Here is a 14,730-nt window from a genome sequence, read left to right as displayed (position 1 = left end):
AAAATCTACTTTTGGAAAATCCTCCTGTTTTCCGTCTAATGCAATCAATTATAGACCCATTTTAAATGGCTCTGACATTTAGCTAAGCCCTCCAGAGCGGTTATCCAGATTGTGTTTTCAAGCCCAGTTAATTGTCTCCTACACGTGGAAACGTAATCACAGACTTTTAAGCAAAACTCATTAGGGTTGAATCCACGCAAGAGATTCTTTGTGCTCAAAGAGCACCGGTGGAAAAGCATCACGTGCTTGCTAACCGACAGGATGGCAGCTTTCCTTTGGGGGTTTTGGTGACTTTTTAAGAAAAATGTCATCAGCTTAAAAATACCTCGTGTTAATTAAATGCTACTCACGTAGACAGGATGGAGGTCAACGCCGTACATCTCCAGGGACTTGGCGGTCCTCAAGTAATTCAGTTCTGCCTCGGAAGGAGTCTGACCCCTACACTCAGCATAAAAACAGTGTCTGACTTTACTCAACGGTACAGGGCTTACAGGCAACGTCCACCATCTTCACCCCAGTCACCGGAACAATAAACCATCCTCTGTGTGAAGCAGACTTCAGTCTTGGTTATTTCAAGAAGCCCCTTACCTTCGTGGTGACACTTGCACTAAGTGCGTCTCGTTCACCAAGCCCAGTTTTGCTCAGCACGGCCAATCCCAATGTCCCGGCATCTATTAAGAATTCTGTTTCAGAAAACCCCAAAGAGGTTGAGAATATAAGCACTTGACTTAAAAAGTGCCTCCTTAAAAAAAAAAAAAAAAAAAAGTGCCTCCTTTACAATGAGCTCAGCGTCTCCACCAGGACGAAAGGCGTAAGAACGGTTACGGGTGGGGAGAAGAGGGTGGGGTCCCCGGCACCTCGCTGGGGTCTCGGGAGACTCTCCTGGGCATGTACGTAGTTTGAAAATGTGCTAGAATTCATGATTTATAAAAAAAAAACACTTGCCATTTTCTTGATTCAAAGTATAGAAATCATCCCCACATCTTCATTGGTGATAATACACGTAAATGGTACTAACGAGCGTGAGCATCTGCCAGGAATCACCACAGATGAGTGGAACCGTGTGTGTGTGTGTGTGTGTGTGTGTGTGTGTGTGTGAATGTAACTAACACAGGAAAACAGATTTTTGGTTAACAAAAGGAGCTATGAAAAAAAATTTTTTTTTTTATTAATAAATCCTGCATGTCAGCTGCGGTACTCTGCAAACCCAGCAACCAGACTGTGATTTTGAAAATCTGTGAAGAATCTTCATTACAAATTAGACACGAGAAAGCTCCCCAATCTCGATCGGGCTTTGATTCTCTTTGAAATAACAGACTGTCAGCACCGTCACAGAAAACACGTAAGGCCCTTTACCCAAAGCTCCTCGGTAATTTAAAAAAAAACCCATGTAACTGTCCTTTGAAACTGCGAGAATTAGTATTGTCAAGAGGTGCCGAACACCCTGCTCGCTCACGTTGCAGCAGGTGCTCCCTACATGTCCACCTCAGCGAGGCCTTAAGGCCAAGGGCTCGGTGATCAGGCCGGAGAGCTTCCCGCGGCTGCTAATAAATACGATACGGAAAGCCTGGGTTCCCCGATTGCGGTTCGGCTGGCGGCCGACCTCTGCTGCTACTCACTGCGACACATCCTTCAGGCAAACATTTTTTGTTGACCAGATTAATTCTACATTTCCCCCCCCTTCACTGCAACATATTGGAAACCAAGCAAACTCAGGAGAGAATGCTGCATAGGAGGCAATAAAGCAAAGTTAATCAGCATAGAGGATTTAACCAAAATAACTATAATTAAATTATAACTCCAATGCTGCAGGCCATTAATTGAGAATCCTGCTAGGGGAGCGTGGATGGTCTCGGAAGCGCATGTGATGTTAACATAACACCCTTCAAGGCTCCACGCTGGTGTCGTCATGACTTCCAGATTCATTGCTATCGACTGAGTAGGACTCTGCTTGTAACTGCAAAGGATTTACACACTGCGGACAGACCATATCCAGAAAACGCTAAGGCTTCTGTGGCCATAAAATAGGTTTACAGCTGGAAGAATGAATTTCACAAGTTACTGATAACTTGTAAGATAGAAAATCGCAAAATACAATATATACAGAATGATTTCATTTGTGTGAAATCATACGCACATAAATCCACACACAATAAATTTTCTCCGTGGGAATTTATGCATAGAGAGGAGTCTGAAAGGCCATTAATCAAAAATATGTTGACTTCCAGTATTGAGATTTCCTCTTTCCTTTAGATATTTTATTCTACTTTATTTTACCCTATTCTATTCTATTTTACTTATTTGACAGAGAAAGCGAGAATGCACAAGCAGGGGGAGCAGCAGAAGGAAAAACAGTCTCCCCGCTAAGCAAGGAGCCCGATGTGGGGCTCGATCCCAGGACCTGGGGTCATGACCTGAGCTGAAAGCAGATGCTTCACCAACCGAGCCATCCCGGGGCCCCTCCTTTACGTTGTTTAAATTGCTTAGGTTTTCTATGAGCATTTTTCCTGTTATAAGCAGGAAAAAAAAAAAAAACTTGAGAAAACACTAAAATGTTCAAGGCACAGGTGAAAATTTTTTCATTCTAGAAACTTTGCATAAGACTGCCACTAGCATGACTGATGGACGATGCCACGTAAGACATGATTTGTTTTCTAGTTTTGAGATACAATTGACACAAAACATCATGGGATTTTAAGGCGTATAATGTGTTGATCTGATACGCTCGTACACTGCACGATGACTACCACCACCCGGTTAGCTAACTCCTTCACTCCGTCAATAAGTACCACGTCTTCTTGCGGGGAGAACATTTAAGATCTGCTCTCCTAACAACTCTCAAGTATACCGATGGTCCTCGAGGCCGTTACCCTGAGTGAAATAAGACAGAGAAAGACAAACACTATGACCTCCCTTGGGGTGGAATCTAAAAAAGCCAACTTCCTAGAAAAAATGGCAGTCACCACAGTGAAGGAAATAGGGGCACATTGGTTAAAGAGTATGAACTTCAGTACAATGATGCTCTGGGGATCCCACGGACAGCATGTTGATTATAGTTGTTAAAAAATGATTCTTACATTAAAGTTTTATGAATCCTTTCTATGGCTTCTTCAAGTTCTTCCTTCTGATCGGGAACAAACCGGTACTCCGACACGTAGCCTGTGGTGTGTTTATATGGGTCATAATCTCCAAGCTCAGCTGAAAAAGAAATTGAATTTGTTTCCACTTTAGAAAAATATCCCTAAAAATGTCTTAAAGCATTGCCATCATGCAGAAACATTTTCTTCAAGTGTTTATTTTTAATAAATTCATACACAGCTTCCGTTAGTAGAAAACTGTAACGGGCATATGTGAGTCGTATAAATAAAATCTTGTCTTAAAAACCTAAGTTCTGGGATCCCTGGGTGGTGCAGCGGTTTGGCGCCTGCCTTTGGCCCAGGGCGTGATCCTGGAGACCCGGGATCGAATCCCACGTCGGGCTCCCGGTGCATGGAGCCTGCTTCTCCCTCTGCCTGTGTCTCTGCCTCTCTATCTCTCTCTGTGTGACTATCATAAACAAACAAACAAAAAAAAACCCTAAGTTCTGTATTTTTCCTTTCTGGAAGACTGTAACTATCATCATTACATTATTAAAATTATTACATTATTAAAATTATGTTATTACATTATTACATTATTATTAAAATTACATTAAAATTTTCCTCCCTATGGTAATCCACCTTCCAAGCCCAACCCAGTTCATCTACATGACAGTCTTCCTAGGATATTATTTTTTTCTAGACTCTTCTTGGTCTGCAAGTGCCACAAAGGCAAGGACAGGCGGTCTCACTGCCCCCAAAATGACAGTGCAATCTGGAGCTGCCCTACATAGTTGCCATACTGATGCCAAGAGCTGCAACGCAAGGAGTGCCACACGCTGAGCTGCAGCTGGCATCTGACCACATGAAGTCCCCACAATGGCTACCTGAGGACAGCGTGACCTCTGGGGCATAGCAGCAGGGGGCAGGGGTCAACAAACCAGGGGGGGTTGTAGAAGAAAAGGGATTTTCAAACCCTCCCATTCGATCAAGAATCAATGAGATTCCTGAGACCAGAACTCCAATGTGACCTATCACAGGGGCTCGTAACTGGCTTCACTTTTACGTCTTCTGAAAAGACACTGATTAAAATTTGAATTTTGACTACAACTTCCACTAGGAAAATGTCAACTCGATCGGAGGAATTTTTGGACGCGAGCTTGCTTCCAAAGAAAGATTCATATTTGTTCTCCATGTGCTGGAGTGGAGCCTACCCTGGATGGCGTATGCTCCCAGCTGGGCAGCAGTGTTGACGGGGCAGGGCAGCCGGCCTTGAAGCACATCTTGCTTCACCTGCAAGAAAAACTGGTATCTAAAAGAGAAATGGGGAAAAAAAAAAAAAGAGGGAGAGAGAGATCAGTGGCATCTTCCAACACTCGGACCTGAAGTTTCAGACCCTGATAGTCATTGGCAACAGCCCTCCATCACCATTAGTGGAAGAAAAGCCACTTCCTTTTGGTGAGGGAGCTGCTGAGTGCACAGGAACTACCGAGACACCCCTGCTCGGGCAACACAGGGACCGAGGAGTGCGGGCGCGCCGTCAGAGGGGCTGCGTGGCCTCCCAGGCTGGAGGTCCCCGGGCAGCCTATCTCCCTGCCGTGCTGGGGCGGCGAAGGGTCTACACCCGTACAGTTAACGCGCAGGCAACAATCAGCCACTCTCCGTGCTCCCGGTACTGCCGCCACCATGACCACTATGACTGGCCGTACCCGGAGGCCTGACCAGTGGGACCGGCCTACACGACAAGCTACCTCCAGGGCCACAGGTCATGGGCGCAGGCCAGACGGGCCATCAGGGTGCAACTGCAGCCTGTGGCAGGCCCGCTGTCCACGGCGCTGGCTCGATGTGCAGGCGAACCCTCGCCCTGCTGTGATAGTGCCACCCACTGGCCTCCACATGGTAAGTGACCCCTTCCCACTGTCTTACATCCAATAGCTCAAGGAAAACGCTAGGTCACTACTATCAACACCTCATCGCGCGGATGGAGGAAGTAACAGATACAGAAACGACGTCGCTCGTCCAAGGAGCAGAGCCCGAGCTGAAACCCGGGCAGTTGGAGCCCAGGACCTCGGTCGGCAGCAGGAGGCTTTGGCTTCACCCGCCCCCTTCAGTCTCTCGGCTGGGGCCGGGGGCTTGTGAGCTGCCCACACTGCCCTCGGCTGCCGTCACGCACTCACACACACAGCAGGCGGCCCGTCGTGGCTTCTCTTTCTTTGGAAGCTGACTCTCGAGGTCACTACCGAGGGCAGCAAAGGGGCAAAGGAAATGAATCCTAAAGCTCTGCAGTGACAGCGTCTCTTCTCCAGATGCTCGCCATCAAGGCCCCCAGTGAAGGAATCCACGAGCCAGACCCTACCTGTTATTACTACTGTTTCTAGAAGACGGATATCAAGTTCGGCTCCTTCACAAGCTCCGCATCTATGCTTCCAGACTGCCCATTCCGGGGGGCAGCACAGTCTGCAGGGGTCCAAGCAGGAGAAACCGCGCAGCGACATATAACCTGCGTCCACATCCAACCCCCAGGGCTGCTGCCTTCTGGAATCCACACACCTGTCCGTCGCCTGGGCCAGGTCGCTGTCCACAGGGTTTCTACGACCTTCCGTGCCCTGCGTCGCTCATGCCTATCTCCCTTCCAAACAACCTCCTAAGAGGTAAGTGGAATCTAAGAGAAACACGGGATCCCATCACGGCCATGAGCAACAGACACAAGCTTTAGAGACTTCACTTTACTCTCAGAATAAAGTCCAGACCCTGGTGACAGCAGAGGCAAGGGCAGCGTGGTCCTAGGTCGGCCTCCCCACGAATGGGCTCCATGGCCCAGGTCACCGTTGCAGCCCGCCACATGCACCCGCATGCAGAGGCTGCTTTCACGGGAAGTCCCGCTGTGGCCCATGGCTACACGGCTGGCGTCCCAAGGCCCAGCTTCATGGCCCTGATGACGCAGCTCTGGGAGCCAGGAGAAGAAGCTGCGAGCAGCCCGGTTGAGTGAGAGCGGCTGCCAAGCGTCGGGAGGCGTCGGCAGGCCCTAGGCGCCCCAGAGCCCATCCGCAGCCTTCCCTCAGGCAGGCCAGCTGCAGGAGGCATAGGCCAGTGGGTTCTTTTACAGAAAAACACCAAAAAGCAAGTTGAGAAGATCCACTGTTTCCTCTTTAAGTCACACCCAAGCCTTCCTGACACCCCGTAACGGTGTGTCTTGCACCAAATGTAAAACTCCAAACAGCCAGTGGAAAAAAAAAAGGCTCACAGGGCTTGTGCTTCCTGAGCCAGGTCTTTCGCCACTGACAGTGATCACGGCCGCTCCCTGACCTCGTTCATCTTCCCAGCCTGCTGCGACCATGCCCCAGGCCTGGACGCTCGTCCTGGGTACCGACGCCCTTGGTTGCGATCCTTGGTCCTCCTCCCCGAGAGGAGAAAAGCAGAGGGAAGCACAATTAGCAGAATGTAAACGCAAGAGCGTATGAACTAAGGAGACGCTTTGCTGGAGTTACTAGTGCTGGCTGGAAACCTGCATTCAGCGGCATGCTTTCTCTGCTAACCGGGAATTTCTTTGCCTGAAGTGGAATTTTATTTATTTTTTTTAGGAAATGGGTCACAGACGCACACTTGTCTTGTTCTATGAAGGCGTTTATAACATCTGACTGAGCAGTCAAATCGCTCGCCAAACACAGAACCAGAGGGACCTGATCCACAAGAGTTTGCTTCAAAGGCAAAAAAAAAAAAAAAAAAAAAAATTGACAGAGATGAAGAAACAAAGAGCTGACACAGAGAGAAAGGCAAACAGAGAGAAAGAAACGGGGACCCTATCCCATCGGGGATGACAGTCCCAGTGCACAGGTCTGGGACATAGTAACTGCTCAGTAAGCAGTTGCTGACATGGATGGACATACGAGTGAGCAGGGGACAGATGGCCGAAATGGAAAACACCCAACATTCTTTGCTGTCTTTGAGAAATTCCCAAAGAAAAAGAAAAAAGGAGTCTGTTCGAACTTCCCCCAGCCTGTTTCTCAAAGATACCAGAGATCATAAAGTCAGTGCATTAAGGAAAAAATAATCCACTAAAATCAAGACAAACTATTTTTAATTAAGAATTTGATTAATCTTGGAGCACCTGGGGGGCTCAGCGGTTGAGCATCTGCCTTCAGCTCAGGGAGTGACCCCAGGGTCCTGAGATCGAGTCCCGCGTTGGGCTCCCTGTATGGAGCCTGCTTCTCCCTCGGCCCGTGTCTCTCATGAATAAATCAATCTTTTTTTTTAAATTCTGGAAAAATAAAAGTGTGCTTAATCTTTACCACAGGAAGCATCATATTACTTTTTTATAAGATAAATTTATGATATAATAAAATTATACTTTCATATGCTGAACATATACATAACTAACTGCATATGACTTATTTTGTCCATCTTACAGGACTCACAGTCTAATATTTTATTTAAATCACAGATTTAGGGCTGTTGAGTGTTTGCCTCTGTCACTCTAAGCTTCGACTGGATCTCACGTCCTTGCGTGTCTCTGGTCTTGACAAGGGGGGCCTGCACCCCAGTGGGCCCAGCAGAGCCCTGCTCATGAGCGTTACACAGGCGAAAGCGTCAATGATTCCCCTCCAAGGGTCCGGGTTTGGACAGTCAGTTATGGGGTGGCCCTGGTTATCCTGGGCCCTTACTGGGAGGAAAGAAAATGCTCCCTAAAGATGAGCCACTCACTAGGGACGATTTCCAGACTCATTCTGGCACAAAATGGAGGCATTCTCCAGTTATCCCACATTGCCTGAAGAGCGCTGCGCTGACACCAAGGTCGCTCGAACCCTTGAACGCCACTAACAAGTGTTGGGGACAAGCGGACTGCAAAGGAGGTTTGCTTGAAGAAAGGGCAGAGAGACCCCGTTCTGTTCCAGAGCCCAAACCTCAGAGTTCTCTGGGATCCAGAAGCCAGAGGTGCCTTAACCTCCTCACCTGAGGTGGGCCCTCCAGAGATGGGAGGCGCGGCGGGGACACGTGGAGGTGTGACCCCAGTGCCCAGCGAGCCTGACGGAGATGAGCTAAGAGGACGGCAGGATGGATTTCTGCCTCTGCACAGACGGGGCCTGGCACATGGCCGGAGCCCAGTCGTGACGGGTGATGCCGAAGGGGGGACAGGGGAGACGGCACGTGTGGCCCGAGGAGGACAGTGGTGGAGGGAGCGCACGCTCATGCGCAAGAAGAGGGACCAAACCAGGAATAACGCCTTTGCCTCAAGAGGTAACACTGATGATTAAAATACAGGAACAATCACCTTACATGTGTGCAGTCCTCTGGAACCCACAAATTCCTCTTGCATCCCTACCAGAAGGTGACCCTCGTCCCGACTCTACTGCACTGTTCAGTTAGAGAAGGAGGGCCGGGCTCTGGAAGCAGATGCGCAGCTGCAGCCCACTCGGGGGGCAAAGAAGCTAGAACAAGCTAATCCTCACAAAGTGAAAAACAGGGATCACCATATTAGAGTCATAAAATTTTAGAAATAATTGATTAGCTTAAGGTCAGCCTCAAAAAAAAAAAAGCAAACAACTACAAAAAAAAAAAAAACTAGAAAGCACTGCAAACCAAAATCAAAAGCAAGTGTCTATTTTTAAAAACTAGAAAGTACCCATCGGATACAATTCGTTTGGAACATTATTTTCCTTTTTGGAAACGGTTCCTAGATCCTTAAAGGTTCAGAAAGATTTCAATTCGCAGACAGGACGGTGTGCACGGAATGGACGGTCGCTCTGGCCGCTCCTTCCGGAGGACAGGACCCCTCCCTGTGGTCCCCGCTGCATCTCCCTCATACCCAGAGCACCGCAGCACCCAGCTCCACGTCACTACCAAGCGAAGGCGGGTGGCTGACTGAACTCTGTCAGATACAAGCTCAGGAAACAGGCAACAGGGCAGCTGTAGGATTCGTAATTGAATGAACAACTACACCCATAAAGTGGGGTTTCAGGGGCTGATTTCAGGCTGGAAGACCCACCTCAGGGCTCCACGCTGGTCTTCTAATTTTTGAGTCAATAACTTGAAAACATTAACTACTTCTCATCCTTTTCACTCTAGCTGTCCCCACCACCCACGGACACATTTTTGTGTCACTGTCACCACTTGGCACATGTTACCCTATGCATTCCTCTCATCATCTCTCCCCCTTCCTTCCTCTCATTGTCTTTTTGAAAACAATGATTTCTTTTTTATGGATGAGAAAATTGAGACTTTAGAAGGTTACACAGCTTGTTCAAATTCGCACAACTACTGAGAGGCAGAGAAAGGACACAAACATCAGCCTGACTCCGAAGCCTGTCTTCCTTTTATCTTTTTTTTTTTAATTTTTATTTATTTATGATAGTCACACAGAGAGAGCAAGAGAGGCAGAGACACAGGCAGAGGGAGAAGCAGGCTCCATGCACCGGGAGCCCGACGTGGGACTCGATCCCGGGTCTCCAGGATCACGCCCTGGGCCAAAGGCAGGCGCTAAACCACTGCGCCACCCAGGGATCCCTCTTTTTTTTTTTTTTTTTTTTTTTAAGATTTATTTCAGAGAGAGAGTGAGAACATGCACGGGGGGAGGAGCAGAGGAAGAGGGAGACAAGCAGACTCCCTGCTGAGGGGGGCCCGACACAGGCTCCATCCCGGGACCCTGAGACCACGACCGGAGCCAAAATCAAGAGTGGGATGCTCAACCGGCTGAGCTTCCTGGGTGCCCCCCAAAGCCCGCCCTGCACTCACTACGCTTACCAAGTGCATGCGGGACACAGAGCTATAAACGACCCAGAGTACGTGGAAGGCTCTTGTGATTGTCTGAATCAGGCCTGAAAATAAATTTAACAGATAAGGGCATAGACTATTTAGACGGTCAGCAAAGAGAAGAGACGTTGGGTTCATTCTGCACGAGCCCAGAAAGAAAACCCGTTGCCGACAACAGAAGCGACAGGATTTCTCACTGGATTTCCCATCGCTCCCCAGACAGGAAGGCGCCCTGTCTTTACAGTGTTTACAAGGAAGCCGACCGAAGCAGCAGGAATGTTGTAGAAAAGGTTCAGGCCAGGGCACAGGAGTCCTAAACGCAGAGTCGTCCTTGTAGTCTCCCAATCCTGTTGGTTTCCGAGACCTTTCAGGCCGCTGAGCAGCTACTCCAAGTTCGTGTGCTTCTAGTCACTTCCACGTTTTTCGTCTCCGGGACCTCACTTCCCTGCATATCACACTCACCTCTCGTGTTGTTTCCTAAGCTCCACACCCTCCTGGAAGGCTGCGTCTACTATGGGCTACGTACCTGAGACAATTCAAGGCCGGCGGTATCTGTAGTTTTAAAAGAGAACCATCCCCACGGGCAGGGGTAAATAAATCACGGAATACTATGGGGGAGTAACAGACAGGCGAGGGTGGAGAGGCCCGCACAACACGCGTGGGACGGCGTGACGGTCAAGGATGCTAAGCACGTGGAAGGACGGGCATGTCGCGATGTTCACTGCAGCATTACTGCTTCATGCCACAACTTAGGAACCACCTGAGCGCCAATACCGAGTAGGCGAGAACAACCTTCCAAAGAACGGAAGCAGGAGCAATACTCATCGTACGCATGCTGGCCTTGAGCACGGTCTTCCTCCATGAGCAGACACCGCGGGATTTGGGGCTCGGGTCGTAGTTTCTGCTTTTGCCAAACTCCTCTCACGCAACTGGCTCCCTTATCTGCCCGCTTAGATGAACGTGTCCATGCGAGCTGGTGACCTTCTCTTCAGGACACACTGCAGAGCTTATACAGGGAGATCACGCCGGACGCACTTTCAACTTACCTAATTCAACTACGTGTTTTGGGCAATGGAAGCCAATTCTTACAGACAGTGCAACCTGGTTCTTGGCTACGTGACCTCGTCTGATATTTGAGGAAGAGCAGGTGTGACGGACACGCCGTGAGGCTGCTTGTTACACAAGTCTACGTGTCCTACTGACGGGCTGGTAGATTCTGAAGGGAAGGTTCTGCTCATCAAGATCTGGCGAGCAGATTTAAAGTCGTGTGTCGTACGACACTCGCCTTCGCCCTATTAACAATAAACCGAGTACCTCTGGGAAGCCAGCCCTCATTCAAGGTGTAACTCCCCTGAACTGCCAGAGTTGGGAGAGGATGAAAGCCTACCAGGCGCTTACCGACCCAGACACAACGGGCGACCCGAGGCCGACGTTAGTTGCAGCGCCCTCCAGTGCCTACGAAACCTGGTGGGACAGGTGTCTCCAATCTTGCAGCCAAGGAATGCGAGGCACGGAAAGTGAAGGGCTTTCCTCGTGTTTTCATAAAATGTTATTTCCTTGCAATTTCCTAATGAGTTACCCTGATGTGTGTGCGTGTTTTTACCCCTTGGACTCAGTTTCCCCATGAGCCCACAGCTCAGAAATCCCTCAACTGCAGAGACGACTCAGGAAACTCTAAGGTAAACGTGACCCCTCTCCCAAACGTCCTCCCAACACAGCGGCCCCTCCCCACGGAGGTGTGCCCCCGCCCCCTGCCCCAGGTCAAGCAGTTGCGGCAACGTGGTGGTGGGAGACATGAACGCAGCTTGGCACAGTCCTGAAAGGGAGGCCTCGTCGCGCACTGCAGGGGACAGGAAAGGTCCACCCAGCCCTCACTCCTCTCCCTCCCGTGTAAGTCAACAGTCTGAGGAAGAGATGAAAGGACAGAACAGGAACAAAACCACAGGCCGCCCTCGTGACGGAAGACGTGATTTCCAATGTTTCCAGTAACACATTCGGCTTCCCCTGAGCCCGAGACAGGAGGACACTGGGAAAACCGACCACTTAAGGCGTAAGCTGTGGGAACAGCCTTCTGCTCGCGGCTGCCTGGCCTTCATAAGCCACCCTCACGTGTTGGCGTGGACTCCTTTAACAACATAATTCCAATTGGGGATTGTGCCCTAAACAAAATAAAATATTTGATGACGAAGCCCTTGGGTGGCTCCATGGTTGAGCATCTGCCTTTGTCCCAGGGTGTGACCCCAGGGTCCTGAGATCGAGTCCCACGTTGGGCTCCCTGCATGGAGCCTGCTTCTCTCTCTGCCTGTCTCTCTGCCTCTCTCTCTGTGTCTCTCATGAATAAATAAATAACATCTTTTAAAAAATAAAATATTTAATGACAAAGGTGAAGGAATACGTTGTAAAACATTGTGGGGTTTTTCTTTTTCTCTCCTTTGTACTAAAAGCAAGTATCTTTTCATTTCCTACACAGGTATGTGAAGGCCCTGGACCACTGATAGGTAAGCTATAACCAATTAAAGAGAAACAACTGGCTGTTCAAACCTGTATTTATACATGCAACCCGAGCCCTAAAATAGCTTTCCTTTCCACGGTTCAATGACTCTTTTCACATGACTTCAAAGGCTGAATGCAGTCTTCACAACAATGATACAGAAATATCCCATCACAGCAGATGCAACATCCATCATCACGTCACCCGGGTTCATGCCATTGTCCACACACATCCATCATCAGGCGCTGATTTGCCTCACGCGATGCTAGTTTAACTCTCTCCGTGGAGACGCATTACAAAACAAGCCAGACACCCACCCACTGTCTGACCCCAACTTATATTAAATAAAGCCTTTAGTCTATGCCGCACAGGTACTGTTCAAATGCAAAGTTAATACATACCTGGTTATTTCTTCTTTAAGCTTACACGGATCTTCAGCGTAGAATTTAATACCAAAATACAAGGTATATGGAGGTCCAGCTAAAATAAGAAACAGAAATTAAATTTCATATTATAAGTTACTCAAAGTAGAAGCGTGATATTGTACGATTACTAAAAACTATGCTCACCAAAAATATTCGTAAACTACCTATTGGATAAGGGGTTAATATCCAGCATACACGAGGAGCTCCTATGACTCAATAGCACACACACAAAAAAAACAATTTAAAAATGGGCAAAAGAATAGAATAGGCATTTTTCCAAAGAAGACGCACATAAATGTCCAACAGATATTTATTTATTATATAATTATTATAATTATAAATTGTTTTTATTATGAGAAGATGCTCAGCATCACTAAACCATCCGGGAAATGCAAATGAAAAACCACGAGATCACCACCTGACACCTGTAAGAACGGCTGTCAGCAAAGGACAAACGTGTCGGGAGGATGTGGGTGGAAGGGAGTCCCGTCCGCTGTGGCTAGGATAGCAAACTGGTTCAACGACCGCACAATCGGGCCATCGCACTATGGGGCACTTATCCGAAGGAGAGGACGCCAGGATCCTGAGGCCGTGTCTGCCCTCCACTGTTCACGCAGCTCTAATCACCATGGCCAATGTACTGAAGCAAGCCCAGCGTCCGTCGGTGCACCAGGGGAATGAACATAGATGCGTATACACCCAGTCAATGCCTTATCATCACCTCTGCATGGTTGAGCGTGTGTGTGTGTAGGTGAGGGTAACATGCACACAAGAAAATAGTATACAGCCAGAAAAAAAGAAGAAAATCTTCCCATGTGAGGGGACACAGATGAACCTGGAGAACATTACGAAGGTGACACGAGCCAGACACAAAAAAAACACAACCGCCCGATGTCACCTCCATGCAGAATGTAAAGGAGTCACATGCGCAGATGCAGAGGGTAGGACGGTGGCACCGGGGAAGCGGGAGGGAGAAACAAGGACGTGCTGGCCAATGGCTACAAGTCTCGGTCACACGAGATGAATCAGCTCTGGGGGCCGAGCTGTATGCTGAGACCTGCTGAGACGACGGATTGTAGATCTTCTTGCTCCCACGACACACATGCGCCCACTACGCAGAGGGGACACGTTACATCTTCAACTTGCCTGCTGACCTTCCCTCACTGAACACGTGTATTGAAGCATCAAGTTCTGCATCTTTAATGTGTATCATTCTTATACATTAGAGGTACCTCGATAAAGTTCTTTTTTGTTGTTTTTAAAAGATGTAGGTGCTTATTTTGGCGACAGAAAGAGAGTGAGGGCTCACGTGGAAGGGACGGGCAGAGGGAGAGGGACAGGAAATGCCAAGCAGACTTCATGTGGAGTGTGGGGCCCAGCACCAGGCTCCATCTCATGACTCTGAGATCTCGACCTGAGACGAAACCAAGAGTTTGGTGCTTAACCACCTGCGCCGTGCCACTCAGGTGCCCCCTCAATAAAGTCTAAAAAAAATCATAGTAAGAACTTCTAAAAGCACAAGAAAATAGAAAATTAAAGACAGGACAGAGAATTGTGTAACAGCAGGACCTCAAGTCTGCAGATATCTGTGCAGGTTATGGGTTTACATGTTCACAGACACAGGGAAAAAGATCAAATATTTGAGGATGTTGCCTGTTCTTATCCCTAGTGAGGTCATGCACAATTTCCATTTGTTGGTAACTTCCCCACTTTTCATGTTTTCTACAACACGTGTTTTTTACACAATGAAGAAAAATCAATGATAGAACCGATGGTTAAAAAAAAAAAACCCAAAAAAGATAAAAGAAAAAATTTAAAAAAAAAGAAAAAAAAACCACCCACCTACTAGTATTGCAAAAAGTAAAAAAATGTATCTGCCTGAAAGCAAGACACAAAAAAATTGGTAGAGCCTCGGAACATCAATGCTTAGCAGCGGGAGGACCACTGAGGTCTACACAACACACACATACGGTCCTGCGACCGAGTACAC

General features: G+C 48.2%; 1 protein-coding gene across 1 annotated transcript in view; it reads right to left on the bottom strand.

Annotated features, from left to right (window-relative positions):
- The window catches only part of EPB41L4A (erythrocyte membrane protein band 4.1 like 4A), a 180,848-nt gene that overhangs the window by 74,231 nt on the left and 91,887 nt on the right, over nucleotides 1-14,730 (bottom strand). Inside the window, exons 4-7 of the mRNA XM_072787912.1 lie at nucleotides 12,717-12,795; nucleotides 4,292-4,389; nucleotides 3,078-3,198; nucleotides 351-438 (exon numbers count right to left, since the gene is read on the bottom strand). Of these exons, the coding sequence (XP_072644013.1) occupies nucleotides 351-438; nucleotides 3,078-3,198; nucleotides 4,292-4,389; nucleotides 12,717-12,795 (386 nt within the window). The remainder of the gene's footprint in view (nucleotides 1-350; nucleotides 439-3,077; nucleotides 3,199-4,291; nucleotides 4,390-12,716; nucleotides 12,796-14,730) is intronic.

The sequence above is a fragment of the Canis lupus genome, chromosome 2 (genome assembly GCF_048164855.1).
Source record: "Canis lupus baileyi chromosome 2, mCanLup2.hap1, whole genome shotgun sequence".
Taxonomy (NCBI): domain Eukaryota; kingdom Metazoa; phylum Chordata; class Mammalia; order Carnivora; family Canidae; genus Canis; species Canis lupus.
This window is presented reverse-complemented; position numbering and strand designations above follow the sequence as displayed.